Below are 25,073 nucleotides of genomic sequence, written 5' to 3' on the forward strand. Positions count from 1 at the left end.
TCTTATATAAGCTTTTAATGATGATTGACAGGACTAAATGTTTGGTCTCATCCTGAACTAACGTTTATAACTTAATTTAATGTTAAAACTAGGGCTGTCAATGATAACTCATTAACGCATGCGATAAACGGATCATAAATGCATTCAAATAATTTCACGCAATTAAACAGTCAGACCAGCAGCACTGCGCTGGTGCTTGATCTGCGGACCGTGGGGAGACCGTGTGATTTTAGTGCTGCTGTGTTCCGCAAGAGCTGTTTGAAAGAATAGGGACTACTTTGCTCTGCTTTGTCATTATCAGTGTCCCAATTTGAAGGCTGGCTCAACTGAAATGAGAAGGATGCATCCTTCGAAGACTGAATCCTTCGAAGGCTGCATCCTTTGAAGAATGCGACTTTCAGAGGCTGCATCCTTTTTTTGGGACACGACCTTCGGAAGCTGCATCTTTCAGAGGCTGCATCCTTCAAAAAATGCATCCTTCGAAGGATGCAACCTTGCTGGGCAGTCTGGTTTTAAAGGGGCCATGTCACAAGACTTTTTTAACCTCTTGAAAAGCACCCCCATTCTGGCCCGAAACCATGAAAATACCTACTTTCACTAAAAGGGCTGTTTTTACTAAACCATTTATAGTATAAGCATAACTGTGGTATCATTAGATAGAAGACACTTTGAGCTTCGTTTTCCATGTTTCAAAATTATTTTAAGATAAAAATGTAAAAAGTTAGAGAGGCTAAGGTACATTGTAATAAAATTTTTTTTGCATAACATCTTTTTTAACACTAAAAATCTTAATGATAAATATATGTGTGAAACCTAGAAATGCAATGAGGCCAAAGCCAAAAGTCTAAAGAAGTTATATTTCACGTTTGAAGTCAATAGACCTTCAATAGAGGTTCTTGCAAGAGTTTTTGTAAGACTAGTGCCTTTTCTAAGTGCCAGTCAGCCACAAAATAAAAGTATTTTGTTTACATGCATACACTTTCGTTCTTTTTATTGTTTATCCTTATATAAGCGTATAAAATGCCGTATCCACACAAGGAAATAAAGCTTCACACAAAGATCGTTGGATTCGTGTTCTAATTGGCTACACGTTCTGTCTATCAATATTTTCCATGAAGTCATTGGAGGAACGCGCGAGTCAGATGACGTCACGATATTTGACAGCGCTGTTTGGATATTATGTATTATACTCCCGCCTACTTGTACAATCAAGTTTGAGCGCTGGTTTTGAACGCGAGTGTGATCTCATATACAAGTGTTACGATGTAAATAGTCCTCAGATTGTATATTATAATCTATTACAAGATGTGCATCTGAAATCTGATGTAAACAATGGAAAATATATCCATATTTCACGGATTATACGCATTTGTGGAAAAAACTGGTCATTGGATGTACTTTGTTGGAGAGTTTTTATGGGTTATTCACACATCTGAAACAGACTGGATTCGATTCGCGTTTCTTATACCAGCACAAAGGTAAGGAGTCAGTTTATATTATGCATGTTGTTATCTGCACTCTCAGAAATAAAGGAACAAAACTGTACCTTTTCTGTCACTGGGGCTGTACCCTTTCAAAAAGTACAGCTTTGCACCTAAGGATTTCATTTTAGTACCTCAGAAGGACATGCTGGGACCAAAGAGAGCTTAGTAGTACCTCAAAAATACATATTAGTATCTCAAAGGTACATATTTGTACTAAATGTTTACACATCTGTACCTAACGGTCCATACAATTTCCTTCTTAAAGGGTGCCGCCCCACAGACAGCTAGGGTACATATTTTGACTTTTTTCTAACAATGTAGGTCCAAAACATACGGCAATCTACCCAAAATTGTATTCTGTTTTATATTCCTATAAAGGTATCAAACGGAAACTTAGGGTACAGCCCCAGTGACAGAGAAGGTACAGTTTTGTACCTTTTTTTCTGACAGTGTGGACTTCTGTAATAAAATACTATATTTATGATACTAGAGCAATTTAATCTCAAAACGGACACCATACATTGATGCTAAACCCTTAGACCTTTTAAACGATGTATAATAGTGTTATAATTATTGTTGTTTGTACACAGTAGGCTATATATATATATTGTTAGCAGCATTAAAAAAAACTGACGTATTTCCGTCCGCGAGCTAGTGCGCGTCGAGAGGTTAAGATGTAAAACAAATATTTGGTGTCCCCAGAGTACACATGTTAAGTTTTAGCTCAAAATAACATATAGATAATTAATTATTACAAATTTGCAAAAATGTGGCGTTTTGGTCCTTTAAAATGCAAATGAACGGATGAAATTCAAACACTGATCGCAATGATGGTGGTTTGTTGCAATTGAAACTCAATTGTGCTGTAAATTATTTTCTCTCTCTCTCTTTCTCTCTGCACTAAATGGCTGTGCCATGGTTGGATAGTGCAGATTAAGGGGTGGTATTATTATAATAAGAGCTCCTTATGACATCATAAGGAGAGCCAAATTTCAACGACCTAATTTTTCACGTGCTTGCAGAGAATGGTTTATCAAAATTAAGTTACTGAGTTGATCTTTTTCACATTTTCTAGGGCCCGGTTCCCCAAAACGTTCTTATCGCTAAGTAGTTCTTAACCTATTCCTTAACCTCTCTCTTAACTCTATGGCACGATTCCCAAAACGTTCGTATGCTAAGTATATCTTCTGTAAGTCACACTTTCGTAAGGTTGGTCTGGACCATTCGTAAGCTCTCTCTTAGCGTTGTTTGAGCGCAAAACGCTATCGCCGCTGTCTTTAGAAATCAGCGCAGCGCAGTACAAGTCAAACTATGGTATGCTGACAATGATTTTATGTTATGGGCATTTTTAAGACTTATAATAAAATATGTTTGCAATGGATACAGGACTATTTATGCAGTTGACTTTATTTGGTATCAGAACTAATGAATCAAAGACGGCGCCGGTGTTTGTTCCTCATTGAAGTCTGTTCCCTCTATGTTTATAGCTTTTTCATCACGTTACATTTATAATTTATTTAGAAAGATTAAAGATTTCAATTGGTTATACTAAAAAGCAATAATATCATGTATTCTATAATACAATTTATTAAATATTTCCTATTTGACAGTTTTATGTCTTTTAACATATAGCCTGTCATTTTCTTCTTTTCTCTACTGTTTGTTTTAAAACTATATATTATATAAAAATATATATTATACATATAATATGATTCATACTGTAAAAATAATTGACTTACAATCAAGAACAGTCAAGATACATTTCATAAATGCACACATATACATCTCAGTAGCCATTAAAACTTTCAATGTATATAAATAATAAACGTATAATGTGATAAAAATGCTATAAAAACACTACACTAAAGGGAAACATATCAGACTTCCACACAACACCGGCCGCGTAACTGTTTAATCCATGCCAATTTTTTTATTCGTCAACCCTTAAACCTTTTGACATTTTGCCTGACGTGGCTAAATAAAAAAACCGCCTTCCAAGACAACTCATTATGGAGCTGCTAGATCTTCTCAGACCATATTCTCTATCTAACTAGGTTGCTTTTTATTGAAAACATTAATGGTTAGCAATACCGCATTAAACAGAAATACTGCAGCTGCTTGCCTATCAATTCTGATTGTTAAGTACCTTAACATTCGTTTTAAAGGTGTATTACATATTTTTTTAAAGTCAAAACCCATGTCAAGAAGCGGCACAAGTGGCACAACGGGATAAGGAGGGTGGATAAATAGCGAGGGATACCCTGTTCGTCTACCCGTATTACTGACAATTTGATAATTTAATTAATAGTTTATATTTTACGGATAACTTAAACTATGTTAAAATAAATGTGACTGGAATAATTTGAGTAATGTTCCATTTGTATATAACGTGTTGTCTTTCTTAACGTCGTAATGCACCTTCGCGTGAAGTGGAAAATCGATCCCTGAATGATCGATCGCAAATAATTCAGCACCTTTACTTGGGACAGCGCCATTGTACGTCGTTCTTAACAGGCAGCGTGTTAAGAAGCTTCCTAAGAGACACTTCGGGGAACACACTTAGGAACATCAACAACTTTGGTAAGATATATCTTTTTGAGTCTTCTTAGCACGCTAAGAGTGAACGTTATCGGGGAACCGGGCCCAGGTTGATAGAAGCACTACGGACCTAATTATAGCACTTAAACATGGAAAAAGTCAGATTTTCATGCCAGGCCTCTTTGAATGCAATCTTTAAAAAAAAAAAATCTATTGAGAACTTATATCTTGTACAATATCATGCAGAAATAATTTATCTAATTTCTACAAACATACCAATGCTAAATTATGGCTCATGCCTATTACCTGTGCTTGTATAATGCCAAAAGGTGTCCCATTTGACATGACATGTAATGCTGTACTTCTTCTCAATGCTCTGTTGACCTGTTCTGTCTACCCCCCTTGTTTTTATGTATTGTATGTATGGACAGGTTGATGGCTGTAATTTCGTTGTACTTGTACAATGACAAATAAAGCTTCATTCATTCATTCATTCAAAAGAAAAGATCAAGAAGAAAAGTCTGGCTATCTCAGGCTGCAACATCAGTAATGTCTCTAGGAGACCTGTTTTCCTCTCTGCACTACCATCAGAATGAAGCATACCTGTTAAACCCTCTCCAGTCTGCATTAATATTTCAGCATGCCTTTAGCGGGACAGCCTGAACATCCCTGGCATATCCAATCTGTGCTATATAATGGCATTACAGTAAAGCATCATTCCTCTGTGGTGTAGGCTGGGAGAGAAACACATCTTCATCTATGTATCATTCACTTTGGCCTGTATGTAAACAAAGGAAGAAGGATCTCAACCTACAAATAGCATTCAAGGGGTTTGGAGCAAATGGTCTGTAAATGTGTCATGATGCACTTATGATGGGCTTTTTGCATGGGTGTGCCAACCGATACTATAGCTTATATACTCGTGAAACCATGAATACAGTAATAATGTAATAAAATCATATACAAGGTATTTCCTATAAAACTATTACATAACTTTAGAGGAATAAAATCATAAATTATTATATATGCTGTTTTTATACAGTATACTTTATTAACATACATACATATTCATCTCCCAATACGAATATATTAGGAAAAACAATATATTAAAGAGCACCTATTTTCCGAATCATGATTTTACATTTCCTTTGGTGTGTGTGTGCTAGTACATGTTAATGATATGCAAAGTTACAAATCCCAAAATGTCAATAAGGTACTAAAGTAACTCCTGTCAGCATTGCATTGGGAGCTGATCTTTTAAATATGGTAAGGAGCGTCCAGGCATTTCCAGGCCCTGGAGGTATTCGGTCAATCAACGCACCGGATAGCTGGCCAATCAGAGCACACTGCTCCTTTCAAAACTATGTGCTTTGTTCAAAATATTAAGTTTCAGAGAGGCAGGGCTTAGAGGAGCAACAATAATGTACGGCATGTAGAACATAATGTGTTTATTGGACCATAAACCACGCAAACATATTGAATTACATCAAATACACAATTATTACAAACCAATTACATTAGAAGTGACTTCATGGTCAAATTTCAGCGTCAAGGTAAAAGTGTTAGAAACGTGTCTGGAGAATCATTCCTGATTTTCTCTGTGGACAGTGTCAAAAGGACAGACCGCCTCTTGAGGCTGAACTGCTGGTGTTAAACTCATAAAGCGCAGCAGACTGAAAATTAATTAGAAATTTGATTCTATTTAATTACAGTGGCAAATGCCAATTAGATATGAGCTCTGAGTCTCCTCTTGGGAATTACATTAAAGGGTCGGGAAGATTTCTCAAGTGGGATGCAAAGAAAGTGACTCCTTGACAAGAACTAATAATTAACTCTTCTGTGTTTGACTTTCAAGTTCAGTTCAACTTCATCTGTGAAGTTTTTTTTAACTAAGAAACTAAAGTCATTTTCCACTCTGAGAGAATGATATCTCCAAATAAACCTGTTTTGTTCTTTTCGTTTAAAATGGAGATTATACTGTAGGACACAACGTCTATAGTACAGTGATTCTCTCAATTTATACGGGTCCGTTGAAAGCTTGAATCTGATTAGCTGATGAATGTTCGGAGGTGTGCAATTATTTTCTGGGAATTGTACGGCGAATGTAGTTCCAGGCAACTCTCTTGACAACATTACAGTTCCATATCACTTTGCATAGTTAACTGTGATAACGGACTAACAAAAACAACATGACAGACGATTTTCCGAGGCAATAACAGCACTGTTTAGAGACGCACAGCCTCATTCACACAATCTCTATCTCGCTCACCCTTTCTCTCTCGCTCGCTCTCTTTCTCTTTCTTTCTCTCTCTGTGTCTCTGTCGCTCTCGCTCTCTTTCTAATAACTTCATTAATAACTGCATTAATGCTATCAACCATTGCCAGCTTTTTAAATGATGTTTTGTTACAACCAAAAGAGTTGTTGGATGAGACGCAGAAGAAATACTCCTACTCACAATAACGATTTAAGTACCAAAACCAGAAAAATCCCTTTAAATATATCATGTGATTGATGTCTTGTGGTGTGGTTACCGTAGTATAAGTGGAATAATTGACTCCGGGCCATTGAATTATTGAAAAATAATGCACACCCGAGGTGTAACGGCCACTCCGCTTTGTGTCGTGGCCGCATCACCACCTGGGGTGTGCATTATTTTTCTAATAATTCAACGGCCCGTCGTCAATTATTCCTTACATAAAACACTCATTAAAGGGATAGTTCACCCAAAAATGAAAATTCTGTCATAATTTTTTCACCCTCATGTTACAAACTTTTCTTTGTTCTTATGAACACAAAGAAAGATATTTTGAGGAATGTTTGTAACCAAACCGATCACGAACCCCATTTACTTCCAAAGTCGAAAAAAAGAACACTATGGAAGTGTATGGGGCTCTGAGTTTGTTAAATGATAGTCCATTTTCTTAAAAAAAATCCAGATAATTTACTCACCACGTCATCCAAAATGTTGATGTCTTTCTTTGTTCAGTCGAGAAGAAATTATGTTTTTTGAGGAAAATATTCCAGGATTTTTAATGGACCCCAACACTTAACAGTTTTAATGCAGTTTAAAATTGCAGCTAAACGATCCCAAACGAGGCATAAGGGTCTTATCTAGCGAAACAAAAGTCATTTTTGACAATAAAAAATGTACACTTTTAAACCAGAACTTTTCGTCTAGGTCCGGTCCAGCGCGACCTCACGTAAATGCGTAGTGACGTAGGGAGGTCACATGTTACATATATGAAACGCACATTTGTGGACTATTTTAAACAATAAACTGACACAAAGACATTAATTGGTATCATTTCACATACAACAACGTCGAAAAGGTCCTCTTTCTTCACACTTGTAAACAATGGGGTGGAGTTTCGCGTTCGTCCTCTGTGACCTCTTGACGTCATGACGTATTGCGTGAGGTCGCGCTGGCGCTTTCAGGACCGGACCTAGACGAGAAGTTGTGGTTTAAAAGTGTATATTTTTTATTGTCAAAAATGACAAACGTTTCGCTAGATAAGACCCTTATGCCTCGTTTGGGATCATTTAGAGTCCTTTGAAACTCCGTTGAAAAAAACTGTTAAGTGTTGAGTAAAGTATTAAATGTTGGGCTCTATTAAAGTCCATTAAAATGAGAAAAATCCTGCAATGTTTTCCTCAAAAAACATAATTTCTTCTCTACTAAACAAAGAAAGACATCAACATTTTGGATGACATGGTGGTGACTAAATTTTTTAAGAAAATGGACTAATCCTTTAACAAACATTCCTCAAAATATCTTCATGTTGTCGGAAGAGTAAATGATGAGAGAATTTTAATTTTTTGGTGAACTATCCCTTTAACTGCAGTTTACAAATGTGAAAAGAAAACAGCTGTATCTAGGGAAAATGGATGAAAAAATGATTGTAAGCCAGCAAGAGTATGTTAAGGGAGATCCAAATTGGAAGAATGACATTGGGTTACATAAGCCTGTGGCGTAGGTTTACTTACACAACATGGAAAACCTAATTAGGAGAATTCCCACGTACTGTCTCCACCAAAGAAAAAAAAACAGCCAGTAGCACCGGCTAATCGCTCAATTAATCATAGAAACACATACAATGACATGCCATTATCTCCAATAAAATGGGATTATGCAGAGACATCCCCTGGATTTACACCTGGGACAGTGTGGATCTCAAAACAGCCGCTGAGTTGATTTTTGTAAAGCATTAGACTTCCTTTAAAATACCTCATTTGAATGCAAACGCATTTAATGTGTTTTCACTGGATTCATGAATCTGCATGCCAACAGCCAAACGAATTTGATTTCCCTGCTGAAAAATACTGGTACAGGCCGGTTTAGCAGGTGGCCTAATACACCCAGGCGTATTCCTGCTGACCCCTTCTGGGCAAGCAGGTCGACCACTGAACTTTCAATGCACTAGCATATAAAACACAACATATGCTGGTCTATTCAATAGGGAATACAACACTAGAAGTTAAAAGCAAATACAACTTGAGTTACTGGGTAAAAAGCACCAGAGCTACAGCCGAGTACAATTCTGTCCTGTGTGCACCTGCAAACTAAGTGTAATGAGTGACTAATAAGCTGTAATAAGTGCTGAGGAGTCCAGCGGAAAGAAAAGGACACACAGCAAGAGCCCACCATCCCTCCTACTGTCTCTCTGCATCTGTGTACTTTAAAATAGAAGTACAATTTCACAGAAATTAATTAGCAAACAACACATGAGCTCCATGGTCAAAGTTGTGATGGCGTGGTGAGTATGCTGACGCTCTCTGTCCCAAAAAATCCTACAGTATCTGGACACCCTCCTCATTTTCAGGTCATTTTGTTTTTAGGACTCTAGGGTAATAAAAGCACAGTCAGAGGAAAAACAAGTCAACCGAACTGCTTACTGCAAGTTTCAGTCATAGGGTCATGAACTTTCCCCATATTCAGCATCTCCATCAATTACACCTGACAATGTCAATGAATTAATGATTAAAAATAGTAAAGAACGGGGTGAAGAGGGAACAGCGTGTCCTGAAACTTTAGTGTTCACAGTGTGCTGAGTCAACCGGTTTATATATTGAAATTACTGGTTGCACAAAAAAAAACGTCATTATGCATTCTGAGTATTTACGGTAGGTGGTTATGCATGTGCATGTATCAAAACGCTTTCAAACAGCAATTTTATGGATCCCATAAAATTGCCTGTGCATGGTGATCTCGAGAGAGGAATCTCAGATGATAACAAACTTAACTCTTTCCCCGCCATTGATGAGTTATCTCATCAAATAAGAGAAAACATTTGCATAACAAAGTTTTCTGTTAATTTGTAATAAGACTAGATACAATACAATAGAATATATCCACTAGATGGTTTACCCAATTTATAAAAAAATTTAAGCAAAAACATTATGTACTTATTTTAAACTCTGTGTATGTTTTGATAATTGTTCTGAATCTGATTTCTAACAAAATTCCTTTACAAAAATGCAATTATTTCAGCTTTTTGCTAAAAAATTTTTTTTTTAAGAAAAATACCCATATTTAAGAGTTAATAAGCAGAGAAAAAAAATAAGATATGATGAAACGTTTTTTTTTCCATTTGGTTTGTTTAGGGTTAGGGTTAGGTTTTTTTTTGTTTTTTGTTTAAAAGCAGAGGGTCTGCTATTTCATTTGATATATTTGTATGTTTATATATTTTTAGAAGAAAATTTTCCTGGAAGGCATTTTGTGAAACTTTTGTGAAAATCACAAAAAATGCTGGCGGGGAATGAGTTAAAGGGATACTCCAGCCAAATATCAAAATTACTCCATTATTTACTCACCCTCAAGCAATCTGAGGTACATATGTCCTTCATCTTTCAGACAAGCACATTTAATGTTATTATAGGAAATCTCCTTGCTTTTCCAAGCTTTATAATGGTATAAAACAGGGATCAAGGAACAACTTTTGACTTTAAACCCTAAAAAAGTGCATCCATCCTTCAGAAAAGTAATCCACAAGGTTCCAATGGGTTAATAAAGGTCATCTGCGGGTAAGCAATGCGATTTTGAGAGAAAAATATCCATATTACAAACTTTATGAACTATAATAACTAGCTTCTAGCAACAACGCCATCTTCGACTCACGCGAGTCACTGGCAACGCAACCATCACTCACTATGCAAAAATTATGTCATGAATTGTGTGAGTCCAAGATGGCGTTGTTACCGAAATCAAGTTAATATAGTTTATAAAGTTTGAAATCTGAATATTTTTTTCTTACAAAATCGCACAATTACCCACAGAAGACCTTTATTAACCCCTTGGAGCCGTGTGGATTACTTCTCTGAAGGATGAATGCACTTTTGGGGTTTAAAGTCCGAAGTTGTTCCCTGATCCCTGTTTTCTACCATTATAAAGATTTGGAAGAGCAAGGAGATTTACTAAAATATCTCCAAATGTGTTCATCTGAAAGATGATGGACATATGTATATCTGCATATGTTTGCTTGGGGGGTGAGTAAATCATGGGGTTATTTTAATATTTGGCCGAAGTATCGCTTTAACGCTTTGTATGCTTCTTTTATATTTATATACATTTTATATTTTTATGCATTTTATTTTTATATTTTAAGTGACTTACAATGGATTCAAATGTATCAGTATGTGTGATCCCAAGGAATCAAACCCATTACCTTTGTGTTGCCAAAACTCCAACAGTAACACAAATTTATAAAAACCTCATTGATGAATAAAGCAAATCAATAAATCAAATATACCCATACAACAGGAACAGTTTTTAAAGGTGCAGTGTGTAAATTGTAGGGGCATCTAGTGGTGAGGTTGCGAATTGCAACCAACAGCTCAGTCCACTGCTCAACTCTCGCTTTTTGAAACACATAGAGAAGCTACGGTAGCCGCCACTGGACAAACATGTCATCGTTGGAGATAACTTTATTTTAGTTTGTCGATTAAGGGCTTTTGTAGAAACATGGTGGCACAAAATGGCGACTTCCGTGTAACGGGACCCTCAGTGTATGTAGATAAAAAGTCTCATTCTAAGGTAATAAACACATAATGGTTCATTATGAAAGGTCTTTATACACCACTGATAATATGGTTTTGTATATTATTTTGCATTTCTGTCAAGAGATCCTTCTAAAAATTACACACTGCACCTTTAGGTGTTATCTGATGAGCAGAATAGTCAGACTGTTACAGTATGTGTGTGTATCAGTGTGAGACAGGAACAGCCCTTGCATCTGTTAGCTGCTCATGTTTACCACTCTTACAAGGCAAAGTAGCGGGTAACATGAGCACTGTCTCTCAGACACACACTCACACACAGTCTTGATCCAAACGACAGTCTGTAGCCAGGTCGAAACACGAGAGTCTACGTGAACAATGGTGTTATTCTGAAGGAAACAGATGAGATGAAGGACGTACTCAGAGATCCTGATTGGAGCTGATCAACGAAGGCTGTGTGAATACAGACTGGGAACATGTACATCTCTATTCATTCCACCTTTCACTTACTCTTTCTGGCTCTTCCTATCTTGTTTTCATTGTCCTCAAAGATACTTCTCTGTGAAAGCTTATGATGGTGTTCGCATTACGACATACTTGGATGTACTATTTCTTCATCTCTTAATGCATGCTATTATAAATGCATGTGTGTGTGTGGAGAACCCTCGAGGGGAAGTGTCGTACATGAGAGAAAACATCATGAATTGGGGTATCAGACCTGACCACAAACGCCTGTCTTAGTGCATGAACTATGAACAAAGACTTATGCTCGGCATACAGCCGCATGCTTGCTGGGAAGTTTGGTGGGTAGTGCAAACTTATTTTAAGCTGAGAGTCATGTGTATAACAAATCAATATAACTCCACTACATGATGGATAAATAAAGTCGTCTGGATTATGATTGACAGTAAGACAGAAAAGGCGAGAGAGAGAAAACAAAGAAAACATTAAAAGGGGAAAATTTAACAGAATTAAAAAGCCAAAGTAACTTATAGTGCATCACAAAGTACACATTTTATCAGCATGTGTGTTCCCTGGGATCAAACCCATGACCTTTGCACTGCTAATGCAATGCTCTACCAGATGTGATACAGAAAAGATTGAGAAAGGGCTAGGCACTTTCCTGCAGTTATTTCCATTAACGTCAGAGCAGAAACACTCTAAACAACAACTTACACATGCAACTCGCAATGTTTACGACATCATCCGACTAGAGAGTTGAACAACACTTAATCACTTTGGTTTTATGGTCCTCCCCGCACTTGACAAGATGCATAAAGTCTGCTTGTCTTACCTCTGAGTTCCTCTCTCTCTGTTCCTGCATGCTTCTCTGTGTGTGTAAGTGTGTGGGTGCGTTTGAATGGGCGGTCGGTCGGAAAGTAAAGAGGTTTGCATGCACTGTAGAGTGGCTTCCCTTTCGCTGGGCAGACTGTGTGCATTGTGTTTGTGTGTGTGCGTGTGCCGGAGATGTGGGAAGGCCCTGAATCACTTCCCCACCGCTGCATCCAGCGCTCTGCGGCACTCAGCGAATCTACTGCAGGAGCGCAGCCAAGTAGGAACCAGAAGAGGGCCACTGTGCCCGACCGGACAAACTGTACTGCAACACGGTTTCTATTTAGGAAGCCAACAGTAGACAGGTAGACTATAACAAGAGCTTTTTTAGTTTATGTGGCTGAAGTAATGTTAGCATCTGGCAAAGCCCACAGGGGTATTTATTTATTAGTCACACATATTTCCTGGTGTTTTTTAGTCTGATCTAATGGGAATTTTTATAGGTTGGCTAATTTGCATTATTCCTATGAAATAAATCACACAAAAATGTCCAAATGTTAGAAATAAAGTTTTAACCCCGCCCCCAAACCCAACAGATTACTGTACAATGAGAGATGGCGATAGAGAGGTAAAAAATACGAATTGCAGCTTTAAGTATTAAATGTCAGTGTGCACTTCTTCCTGCACTGGAATCTCTAGAATGTCTTTCAATTAGCTCTTTCACACAGAGATTACGGAAAATACACAGAAAATGAGTCCAGGATTTTTCCGGGATTGTTTGATTTTTTTGGTTGATTCACACTGACAATGATTTTCCGGAATCTGTGCATGCATTCACACACATACCGTAAAGATCCCGTAAAGACGCTTGACGTATTTTTTCCACAGCGGGTGAAGTTTGCTAATTATCCGTGATTTCTCTCTCGAAAAGCCACACATGTGATCCCAGAACATTTTCGGGACATGTTTTTGTTCATACAGAAGGCTCAGGGACATTTTCTAGACCAGGGATGGGCAACTGGCGGCCCGGGGTAAATTTTAATACGGCCCGCGGGACCACATTATACTTAATCAAATACTTTTAAAAGAATTGCTCTCAGATTTGAAAGGTGAAATACATTTTTATTAACATTTTTTATATATATTTTGAATGTATGTATTTTTATTTCAAATAATTTTGTTCTCTAAGGGCAGGAGGAGAAACTCCTCTATACTAATTTAAAAGTGCCTTGCTTGTTACAGATGTTAAAGTAATGCAGTTAAGAAGTTTTATCTGAAATGCTTGTCCACTGAAAATAAAGTTATAATTTAGAATTAAAATAATTGCTAAGTTTTATAGTTAAAATCTTTAAAGACAGGTTAATTACAGTGCATTGAAAATGCGCTGTACTGTTCTTACTGGGCTTTTTATTATTATTATGTTGGCTTGACAAAGCCAACATACTGATATTGTATTTAAACTTATTAGTGGTGCTTGCATTTATGCAAGGCATCACTATTATTATTGCTCATACTTATTAGTGGTGCTTGCATTTATGCAAGGCATCACTATTATTATTGCTCATACTTATTAGTGGTGCTTGCATTTATGCAAGGCATCACTATTATTATTGCTCATACTTATTATTATTATGTTGGCTTTGAAAAAGCCAATATATTGTTATTGCTATTAAACTTATTTTTATGTTGGCTTGAAAAAGCCAACATATTGTTATTGCTTTTAAACTTATTATTATGTTGGCTTTGAAAAAGCCAATATATTGTTATTGCTATTAAACTTATTATTATTATTATTATTATTATTATTCTTTTTCTCCCCCCAAAATTATAAACACTAACTCGTCCTAGGGCTTTCAAGCTACATGCACCAAATTTTCCACAGACCTTCAGACTGGTTTGACTTAGTGTGCTATATCTTTTCTAACTGATGGGACCTTCCGAATTCCTAAACGGGGGTCTCGAACACCCCAAAATTTCCATTGACTTAACATTGAGACAAACTTTGACGGGTCATAGCTGTGAGTGAGAAACTTGTAGAAACTTGTGGCTTACCACATTTAAGGTGGCTGACAGGCTCTGTAAGAACATACATCACAATGGGGTGTAAGCTATACCCCTGGGGTGTAAGAGGCCCCCAAAATTTCCCATTGACTTATAATGGGGCAGGAAACATGCCCATATAAGGGAATAAAAGCGTCCCAGATGGAATATCTTTACTTTAGAGTGTCGTAGAGACATGGGGGTGGGCTCATTTTACTCAGTCATCCAATCAGTCTCTTAGGATCGCCCCAAAGCTATTTAGCCACGCCCCTAGCAACAATTTTGGGTACCCTAGCAACATCTCCCATAGACTACCATTATAAAAAGCCCAGATGGATATCTTTACACCAGAGTGTCATAGAGACATAGGGGTGGGCTCATTTTACTCAGGCATCCAATCAGTCTCTTAGGATTCCTACTGAGGTATTAAACCACGCCCCTAGCAACCAATTTGAGCACCCTAGCAACATAATAAACAAAGCCTTATATCTCTGGATCTGAACATCTTAGAGACATGGGGGTTGGGTCTTTGGGTCATGTTAGCTTCATGCTAGCTCCATGCTAAGTCATACTAGCTTCATGCTAGTTTCATGCTAGCTTTATGCTAATTTCATAATAAATCTTGCTAACTTCATGCTAAATCATGCTAACTTCATGTTAAATCTTGTTAGCTGCACGCTAAATAGTGCTAGCTTAATGCTAATCATGCTAGCATCATGCTAATCATGCTAGCTTCACGTTAAATCATGCTAGCTTCATGCTAATCATGCTATTCTCATGCTAACTTCATGTTAATCATGCAAGCCTCGTGCTAGCTTCATGCTAGCTTCATGCTAATCTTGCTAGTTTCATGCTAGCTTCATGCTAATCATGCTAGCATCATGCTAGCTTCATGCTAATCATGTTAGAATCATGCTAGTTTCATGCTAATCATGCTAGCATCATGCTAGCTTCATGCTAATCATGCTAGCATCATGCTAGCTTCATGCTAGCTACATGCTAATCATGCTAACATCATGCTAGCTTCATGCTAATCATGCTAGCTTCATTCTAATCATGCTAGCATCATGCTAGCTTCATGCTAGCTTCATGCTAATCATGCTAGCTTCATGCTAATCATGCTAGCATCATGCTAGCTTCATGCTAATCATGCTAACATCATGCTAGCTTCATGCTAGCTACATGCTAATCATGCTAGCATCATGCTAGCTTCATGCTAATCATGCTAGCATCATGCTAGCTTCATGCTAATCATGCTAGCATCATGCTAGCTTCATGCTAATCATGCTAGCATCATGCTAGCTTCATGCTAATCATGCTAGCATCATGCTAGCTTCATGCTAGCATCATGCTAGCTACATGCTAATCATGCTAGCTACATGCTAATCATGCTAGCATCATGCTAGCTTAATGCTAATCATGCTAGCATCATGCTAGCTTCATGCTAATCATGCTAGCATCATGCTAGCTTCATGCTAATCATGCTAGCTTCATGCTAATCATGCTAGCATCATGCTAGCTTCATGCTAATCATGCTAGCATCATGCTAACTTCATGCTAATCATGCTAGCATCATGCTAGCTTCATGCTAATCATGCTAGCATCATGCTAACTTCATGCTAATCATGCTAGCATCATGCTAGCTTCATGCTAATCATGCTAGCATCATGCTAGCTTCATGCTAATCATGTTAGCTTCATGCTAGCTTCATGCTAATCATGTTAGCTACATACTTAAACATACTAACTGCCAGATAGCCTACTAAACTAAACTTCTGTCAATCCGTTTTAAACGTTCAGGCTACGCTTTTTCAAGCCAACATAAAGTTTGTCTTCAAACTTTAATATCTAGTTAGTGGTGCTTGCATTTATGCAAAGCATCACTATTACTATTGCTCAGGGATATTATTATTATTTTTATTCTTATTTCTGGACAAAATTTCGGCGCGTAACTCGTCCCGCACGGTTTGTCGTAGACCCATGAAAGAGAGCTCAAATCAACCGGCTTATTGAGGAAATGGTGGCTATATCTTTTATAAGCGATCGGGTGCAGGGTTTCCGAAAGGGGGGCGAAAAACCACCCGAAAAATCCCATTGACTTAACATTGGGCCCAACTTTGACAACTCATAGCTCCGCTCGAGGATTTTGTAGAAACATGTGGGTTACAACATTTGAAGAGGGTGGTAGGCTCTGTAAGAACATACATGACATTGGGGTGTAAGTTGTACCCCTGGGGTGTAAGAGGCCCCCGAAAATTCCCATTGACTTATAATGGGGCAGGGAACACGCCCATATAAGGGAATAAAACCGTTCCAGATGGGATATCTTTGCTTTACAGTGTCGTAGAGATAAGTGGGTGGGCTCATTTTACTCGGGCATCCAATCAGTCTCTCAGGATCATCCCAGAGCTATTAAGCCACGCCCCTAGCAACAATTTTGGGCACCCTAGCAACATCTCCCATAGACTGCCATTATAAAATGCCCAGATGGATATCTTTGCACCACAGTGTCATAGAGACATGGGGGTGGGCTCATTTTACTCAGGCATCCAATCAGTCTCTCAGGATCCTTACATAGGTATTAAGCCACGCCCCTAGCAACCACTTGTGAGCACCCTAGCAACATAAAATTCAAACAGTTATATCTCCGCATCAGAACATCGTAGAGACACAGGGGTTGGACCGTTTGACTCGTGACTCAGAGTGTAATCATTATGGGATGCCAATTTTTTCCCTAGCAACCAAATACACTACCCTAGCAACAGAGTAAACAAAGCCTTATATCTCTGCATCAGAACATCATAGAGACACGGGGGTTGGACCGTTTGACTCGTGACTCAGAGCGTAATCATTATGGGATGCCAATTTTATCCCTAGCAACCAAATACAGTACCCTAGCAACAGAGTAAACAAAGCCTTATATCTCCGCATCAGAACATCATAGAGACACGGGGGTTGGACCGTTTGACTCGTGACTCAGAGTGTAATCATTATGGGATGCCAATTTTTTCCCTAGCAACCAAATACAGTACCCTAGCAACAGAGTAAACAAAGCCTTATATCTCCGCATCAGAACATCGTAGAGACACGGGGGTTGGACCGTTTGACTCGTGACTCAGAGTGTAATCATTATGGGATGCCAATTTTTTCCCTAGCAACCAAATACAGTACCCTAGCAACAGAGTAAACAAAGCCTTATATCTCCGCATCAGAACATCGTAGAGACACGGGGGTTGGACCGTTTGACTCGTGACTCAGAGTGTAATCATTATAGGATGCCAATTTTTTCCCTAGCAACCAAATACAGTACCCTAGCAACAGAGTAAACAAAGCCTTATATCTCCGCATCAGAACATCGTAGAGACACGGGGGTTGGACCGTTTGACTCGTGACTCAGAGTGTAATCATTATGGGATGCCAATTTTTTCCCTAGCAACCAAATACAGTACCCTAGCAACAGAGTAAACAAAGCCTTATATCTCCGCATCAGAACATCGTAGAGACACGGGGGTTGGACCGTTTGACTCGTGACTCAGAGTGTAATCATTATGGGATGCCAATTTTATCCCTAGCAACCAAATACAGTACCCTAGCAACAGAGTAAACAAAGCCTTATATCTCCGCATCAGAACATCGTAGAGACACGGGGGTTGGACTGTTTGACTCGTGACTCAGAGTGTAATCATTATGGGATGCCAATTTTTTCCCTAGCAACCAAATACAGTACCCTAGCAACAGAGTAAACAAAGCCTTATATCTCCGCATCAGAACATCATAGAGACATGGGGGTTGGACCGTTTGACTCGTGACTTAGAGTGTAATCATTATGGGATGCCAATTTTTTCCCTAGCAACCAAATACAGTACCCTAGCAACAGAGTAAACAAAGCCTTATATCTACGCATCAGAACATCGTAGAGACACGGGGGTTGGACCGTTTGACTCGTGACTCGGCGGGTAATCACTATGGGATGTCAAATTTTTCCCTAGCAACCAAATACAGTACCCTAGCAACAGAGTAAACAAAGCCTTATATCTCAGCATCAGAACATCGTAGAGACACGGGGGTTGGACCGTTTGACTCGTGACTCGGCGGGTAATCACTATGGGATGTCAAACTTTTCCCTAGCAACCAAATACAGTACCCTAGCAACCGAATAAACAAAGCCTTATATCTCTGCATCAGAACATCGTAGAGACACGGGGGTTGGACCGTTTGACTCGTGACTCAGAGTGTAATCATTATGGGATGCCAATTTTTTCCCTAGCAACCAAATACAGTACCCTAGCAACAGAGTAAACAAAGCCTTATATCTCCGCACCAGAACATCGTAGAGACACGGGGGTTGGACAGTTTGACTAGTGACTCAGAGTGTAATCATTATGGGATGCCAATTTTTTCCCTAGCAACCAAATACAGTACCCTAGCAACAGAGTAAACAAAGCCTTATATCTCCGCATCAGAACATCGTAGAGACACGGGGGTTGGACCATTTGACTCGTGACTCGGAGTGTAATCATTATGGGATGCCAATTTTTTCCCTAGCAACCAAATACTGTACCCTAGCAACAGAGTAAACAAAGTCTTATATCTCCGCATGAGAACATCGTAGAGACACGGGGGTTGGACCGTTTGACTCGTGACTCAGAGTGTTATCACTAGTGGATGCCATTTTTTCCCTAGCAACCAAATACAGTACCCTAGCAACAGAGTAAACAAAGCCTTATATCTCCGCATCAGAACATCGTAGAGACACGGGGGTTTGACCGTTTGACTCGTGACTCGGAGTGTAATCACTAGTAGATGCCAATTTTCTCCCTAGCAACCAAATACAGTACCCTAGCAACCGAATAAACAAAGCCTTATATCTTCGCATCAGAATATCGTAGAGACATGTGGGTTGAATTGCTTTACTTTTGGCTTGGAGTATAATCATAAATTGTCCCCGAAACTTGCCACGGCAAGCACCACTCACATTTTCTTCAGGAAATGTACCTATCTAGTTATTATTCTTCTTTTTCTGGACACTTTTTCGGCGCGTAACTCGTCCCGCACGCTTTGTCGTAGACCCATAAATTAGGGCTCAAATCGACCGGCTTATTGAGGAGAGGTGTGCTATGACTTTTATAAGCGATTGGGTGCAGGATTTCCGAAAGGGGGGCGAAAAACCACCCAAAAAATCCCATTGACTTAACATTGCGCCCAACTTTGACGAGTCATAGCTCCGCTCGAGGATTTTGTAGAAACATGTGGGTTACAACATTTGAAGAGGGTGGTAGGCTCTGTAAGAACATGGATCACAATGGGGTGTAAGTTGTACCCCTGGGGTGTAAGAGGTGCCCAAAAGTGCTCCAATGAAAAGTCAATGGGGCAAAATCCCATAGACTTACCATTGCAAAAATTTTGACGGGTCATAGGTCCGAGCCAGGATTTCATAGAAACATGTGGGTTACTACATTTGAAGAGGGTGCTAGACTCTGTCAGGACGTCCCCCACAATGGGGTGTAAGGTTACCATAGCAACCATTTTGGGCACCCTAGCAACCTATACCATAGACTGCCATTATAAAATGCCCGGATGGATATCTTTGCACCACAGTGTCATAGAGACATGGGGGTGGGCTCATTTTACTCAGGCATCCAATCAGTCTCTCAGGATCCTTACAGACTTACTAAGCCACGCCCCTAGCAACCACTTTTGAGCACCCTAGCAACATAAAATACAAACAGTTATATCTCGGCATCAGAACATCGTAGAGACACGGGGGTTGGACCGTTTTACTTGTGACTAGGGGTGTAATCACTGGGCACATCATTGGCCACTCCCAAGCCACGCCCCTAGCAACCAAATACAGTACCCTAGCAACAGAGTAAACAAAGCCTTATATCTCCGCATCAGAACATCGTAGAGACACGGGGTTTGGACCGTTTTACTTGTGACTCGGAGTGTAATCACTGGGCACATCATTGGCCACTCCCAAGCCACGCCCCTAGCAACCAAATACAGTACCCTAGCAACAGAGTAAACAAAGCCTTATATCTCCACATCAGAACATCGTAGAGACACGGGGGTTGGACCGTTTTACTTGTGACTCGGAGTGTAATCACTGGGCACATAATTGGCCACTCCCAAGCCACGCCCCTAGCAACCAAATACAGTACCCTAGCAACAGAGTAAACAAAGCCTTATATCTCCGCATCAGAACATCGTAGAGACACGGGGGTTGGACCGTTTTACTTGTGACTCGGAGTGTAATCACTGGGCACATCATTGGCCACTCCCAAGCCACGCCCCTAGCAACCAAATACAGTACCCTAGCAACAGAGTAAACAAAGCCTTATATCTCCACATCAGAACATCGTAGAGACACGGGGGTTGGACCGTTTGACTCATGACTCGGAGGGTAATCACTAGTGGATGCCATTTTTTTCCCTAGCAACCAAATACAGTACCCTAGCAACAGAGTAAACAAAGCCTTATATCTCCGCATCAGAACATCCTAGAGACATGGGGTTTGGACCGTTTGACTCGTGACTCGGAGGGTAATCACTAGTGGATGCCATTTTTTTCCCTAGCAACCAAATACAGTTCCCTAGCAACAGAGTAAACAAAGCCTTATATCTTCGCATCAGAACATCGTAGAGACACAGGGGTTGGATCGTTTGACTTTTGGCTTGGAGTATAATCATAAAGTGTCCCCCGAAACTTGCCACGGCAAGCACCACTCACATTTTCTTCAGGAAATGTACCTATCTAGTTATTATTATTATTCTTCTTAGCACCCCAAAATTTTGGACACTAACTCGTCCTAGAGCTTTCAAGCTACATGCACCAAATTTTCCACGGACCTTCAGACTGGTCTGACTTAGTGTGCTATATCTTTTCTAACTGATGGGACCTTCCGAATTCCTAAACGGGGCGCTCAAACACCCCAAATTTCCCATTTACTTAACATGGAGACAAACTTTGACGGGCCATAGCTGCGAGTGAGAAACTTGTAGAAACTTGTGGCTTACCACATTTAAGGAGGCTGACAGGCTCTGTAAAAACATACATCACATTAAGGTGTAAGCTGTACCCCTGGGGTGTAAGAGGCCCCCAAAATTTCCCATTGACTTATAATGGGGCAGGAAACATGCCCATATAAGGGAGTAAAAGCGTCCCAGATGGAATATCTTCACTTTAGAGTGTCGTAAAGACATGGGGGTGGGCTCATTTTACTCAGTCATCCAATCAGTCTCTTAGGATCGCCCCAGAGCTATTAAGCCACGCCCCTAGCAACAATTTTGGGTACCCTAGCAACATCTCCCATAGACTACCATTATAAAAAGCCCAGATGGATATCTTTACACCAGAGTGTCATAGAGACATAGGGGTGGGCTCATTTTACTCAGGCATCCAATCAGTCTCTTAGGATTCCTACTGAGGTATTAAACCACGCCCCTAGCAACCAATTTGAGCACCCTAGCAACATAATAAACAAAGCCTTATATCTCTGGATCTGAACATCATAGAGACATGGGGGTTGGGTCTTTGGGTCATGTTAGCTTCATGCTAGCTCCATGCTAAGTCATACTAGCTTCATGCTAGTTTCATGCTAGCTTTATGCTAATTTCATAATAAATCTTGCTAACTTCATGCTAAATCATGCTAACTTCATGTTAAATCTTGTTAGCTGCAAGCTAAATAGTGCTAGCTTAATGCTAATCATGCTAGCATCATGCTAATCATGCTACCTTCACGTTAAATCATGCTAGCTTCATGCTAATCATGCTATTCTCATGCTAGCTTCATGCTAGCTTCATGTTAATCTTGCTAGTTTCATGCTAGCTTCATGCTAATCATGCTAGCATCATGCTAGCTTCATGCTAATCATGCTAGCATTATGCTAGCTTCATGCTAATCATGCTAGAATCATGCTAGTTTCATGCTAATCATGCTAGCTTTATGTTAGCTTCATGCTAATCGTGCTAGCATCATGCTAGCTTCATGCTAATCGTGCTAGCTTCATGCTAGCTACATGCTAATCATGCTAGCATCATGCTAGCTTCATGCTAATCATGCTAGCTTCATGCTAATCATGCTAGCATCATGCTAGCTTCATGCTAATCATGCTAGCATCATGCTAGCTTCATGCTAGATTCATGCTAGCTACATGCTAATCATGCTAGCATCATGCTAGCTTCATGCTAATCATGCTAGCTTCATGCTAATCATGCTAGCATCATGCTAATCATGCTAGCTTCACGTTAAATCATGCTAGCTTCATGCTAGCTTCATGCTAATCATGCTAGCATCATGCTAGCTTCATGCTAATCATGCTAGCATCATGCTAGCTTCATGCTAGCTTCATGCTAATCATGCTAGAATCATGCTAGTTTCATGCTAATCATGCTAGCTTTATGCTAGCTTCATGCTAATCGTGCTAGCATCATGCTAGCTTCATGCTAATCGTGCTAGCTTCATGCTAGCTACATGCTAATCATGCTAGCATCATGCTAGCTTCATGCTAATCGTGCTAGCTTCATGCTAGCTACATGCTAATCATGCTAGCATCATGCTAGCTTCATGCTAATCATGCTAGCTTCATGCTAATCATGCTAGCATCATGCTAGCTTCATGCTAATCATGCTAGCATCATGCTAGCTTCATGCTAGATTCATGCTAGCTACATGCTAATCATGCTAGCATCATGCTAGCTTCATGCTAATCATGCTAGCTTCATGCTAATCATGCTAGCATCATGCTAATCATGCTAGCTTCACGTTAAATCATGCTAGCTTCATGCTAGCTTCATGCTAGCTTCATGCTAATCTTGCTAACATCATGCTAGCTACATGCTAATCATGCTAGCATCATGCTAGCTTCATGCTAATCATGCTAGCTTCATGCTAATCATGCTAGCATCATGCTAGCTTCATGCTAATCATGCTAGCATCATGCTAGCTTCATGCTAATCATGCTAGCATCATGCTAGCTTCATGCTAATCATGCTAGCATCATGCTAGCTTCATGCTAATCATGCTAGCATCATGCTAGCTACATGCTAATCATGCTAACATCATGCTAGTTTCATGCTAATCATGCTAGCATCATGCTAATCATGCTAGCATCATGCTAGCTTCATGCTAATCATGCTAGCATCATGTTAGCTCATGCTAATCATGCTAGCTTCATGCTAATCATGCTAGCATCATGCTAACTTCATGCTAATCATGCTAACATCATGCTAGCATCATGCTAGCTTCATGCTAATCATGCTAGCATCATGCTAGCTTCATGCTAATCATGCTAGCATCATGCTAGCTTCATGCTAATCATGCTAGCATCATGCTAGCTTCATGCTAATCATGCTAGCATCATGCTAGCTTCATGCTAATCATGCTAGCATCATGCTAGCTTCATGCTAGCTACATGCTAATCATGCTAACATCATGTTAGCTACATGCTAATCATGCTAGCTTCATGTTAGCTTCATGCTAATCATGCTAGCATCATGCTAGCTTCATGCTAATCATGCTAGCATCATGCTAGCTTCATGCTAATCATGGTAACATCATGTTAGCTTCATGCTAATCATGCTAGCTTCATGCTAGCATCATGGTAGCTTCATGCTAATCATGCTAGCATCATGCTAGCTTCATGCTAATCATGCTAGCATCATGCTAGCTTCATGCTAATCATGGTAGCTTCATGCTAGCTTCATGCTAATCATGTTAGCTTTATACTTAAACATACTAACTGCCAGATAGCCTACTAAACTAAACTTCTGTCAATCCGTTTTAAACGTTCAGGCTACGCTTTTTCAAGCCAACATAAAGTTTGTCTTCAAACTTTAATATCTAGTTATTATTATTATTCCGCTTTCTTCTGAGACTAAATTTCCGACACTAACTCGTCCTAGGGCTTTCAAGCTACATGCACCAAATTTTCCACAGACCTTCAGACTGCTCTGACTTAGTGTGCTATATCTTTTCTAACTGATGGGACCTTCCGAATTCCTAAACGGGGGGCTCGAACACCCCAAAATTTCCATTGACTTAACATTGAGACAAACTTTGACGGGTCATAACTGTGAGTGAGAAACTTGTAGAAACTTGTGGCTTACCACATTTAAGGTGGCTGGCAGGCTCTGTAAGAACATACATCACAATGGGGTGTAAGCTATACCCCTGGGGTGTAAGAGGCCCCCAAAATTTCCCACTGACTTATAATGGGGCAGGAAACATGCCCATAAAAGGGAATAAAAGCGTCCCAGATGGAATATCTTTACTTTAGAGTGTCGTAGAGACATGGGGGTTGGACCGTTTTACTTGTGGCTTGAAGGTTGATCATTATGGGATGCCATTTTTCTCCCTAGCAACCAAACTTAGTACCCTAGCAACGGAATAAACAAAGCCTTATATCTCCGCTTCAGAACATCATAGAGACACGGGGGTTGGACCGTTTTACTTGTGGCTTGAAGGTTGATCATTATGGGATGCCAATTTTCTCCCTAGCAACCAAACTTAGTACCCTAGCAACGGAATAAACAAAGCCTTATATCTCCGCTTCAGAACATCATAGAGACACGGGGGTTGGACCGTTTTACTTGTGGCTTGAAGGTTGATCATTATGGGATGCCAATTTTCTCCCTAGCAACCAAACTTAGTACCCTAGCAACGGAATAAACAAAGCCTTATATCTCCGCTTCAGAACATCATAGAGACACGGGGGTTGGACCGTTTTACTTGTGGCTTGAAGGTT

The 25,073-nt window shown here is 39.6% G+C and overlaps 1 protein-coding gene across 24 annotated transcripts in view; it reads right to left on the reverse strand.

The window, feature by feature from the left end:
• Positions 1–25,073, reverse strand: part of dlg2 (discs, large homolog 2 (Drosophila)) — a 278,208-nt gene that overhangs the window by 172,569 nt on the left and 80,566 nt on the right. The window contains exon 1 of one of the 24 annotated variants that reach the window (XM_065259130.2): positions 12,311–12,454. The exons of the other annotated variants lie outside the window; for them this stretch is intronic. Within the exon in view, the coding sequence (XP_065115202.1) occupies positions 12,311–12,340 (30 nt within the window). The 5' untranslated portion in view covers positions 12,341–12,454. Of the gene's footprint in view, positions 1–12,310; positions 12,455–25,073 lie in introns of those variants that run through there. 24 annotated transcript variants of the gene reach the window in all.

This window comes from Paramisgurnus dabryanus, chromosome 10 (genome assembly GCF_030506205.2).
Source record: "Paramisgurnus dabryanus chromosome 10, PD_genome_1.1, whole genome shotgun sequence".
Taxonomy (NCBI): domain Eukaryota; kingdom Metazoa; phylum Chordata; class Actinopteri; order Cypriniformes; family Cobitidae; genus Paramisgurnus; species Paramisgurnus dabryanus.